At 60.8% G+C, this 798-nt stretch overlaps 1 protein-coding gene across 1 annotated transcript; it reads right to left on the minus strand.

Moving 5' to 3' along the window:
- Positions 1-2: 2 nt before the first annotated feature.
- TM35_002021000 (60S ribosomal protein L7a) lies at positions 3-797 on the minus strand (the record flags this gene model as incomplete). Its single annotated transcript, XM_029032010.1, has 1 exon — positions 3-797. A coding segment is annotated over one exon (795 nt), but the record flags the coding sequence as incomplete, so codon positions are not given.
- Between the last annotated feature and the right edge of the window lies 1 nt (position 798).

A 798-nucleotide genomic window follows, 5' to 3' on the forward strand; every position in this document is an offset into this window, starting at 1 on the left:
GCAGCGTCCTTTCCAGCGTTGCGACCGCGCTTCTTGCGAAGCTCGGCGCGGGAGCGCAGAGAGAGCTGCAGACCTCCCCACTGGCGGCGAATGACATCACTGCGGGCCAGGAAGCGGGCGTTCACGGAGCGGATCAGGTTCTTCAGAGCTGCTTCGTCCTCTGCGTTCACATCAGTGATCGCCACACATGCGGCCGTCTTCTGGCCAATTGTGTCACCAAGGCGTGCCTTGTCCTTCACAATGGCGTACGGGATCTTGTTGGCACGGCAAAGTGTGGGCATCCACAGCACCAGCTCGATGGGGTCCACATTGTTGGCAATCACCACAAGGCGGGCGGTCTTCTTCTCAATGGTGCGGGTCACCTCCTGAAGTCCAGAGACAACGCTGAGAGGAGCCTTTGTCGAGACGGTCTTCTTTGGGTTGTTCTTCTTCTCCTCCGCGACCTTTGCCAGGCGCTCCTTGCGGGCCTTGCGGGTCTCAGGAGCGTACTTCTTCACCAACTTCAGGAGCTCGTTGCGGCTGGAGCGGTCGAGCACCTTTGTGAACTGGTGGAGCGCTGGTGGCACCTTCAGGCGGCGCTGCAGCACACGCTTCTTGCGCTGCATCGTCACGAACGTGGGCCACCGCATGAAGCGTGAGAGATCGCGGGAGTATGGGACATCGTGGCCAATACCGAAGTTCTTTGGGCGAGCCACGAAAGGTGAGGGCGCTGTGGCCTTCTCCTTCTTGTAGGGGGCTGCCGCCTTTGCGGCGGGCTTCGTGGCCTTCGTGGTCTTCTTCACTTCCTTGCCGGGCATC

Source organism: Trypanosoma theileri (assembly GCF_002087225.1).
Source record: "Trypanosoma theileri isolate Edinburgh chromosome Unknown TM35_Tth_202_V1, whole genome shotgun sequence".
Lineage (NCBI taxonomy): Eukaryota > Euglenozoa > Kinetoplastea > Trypanosomatida > Trypanosomatidae > Trypanosoma > Trypanosoma theileri.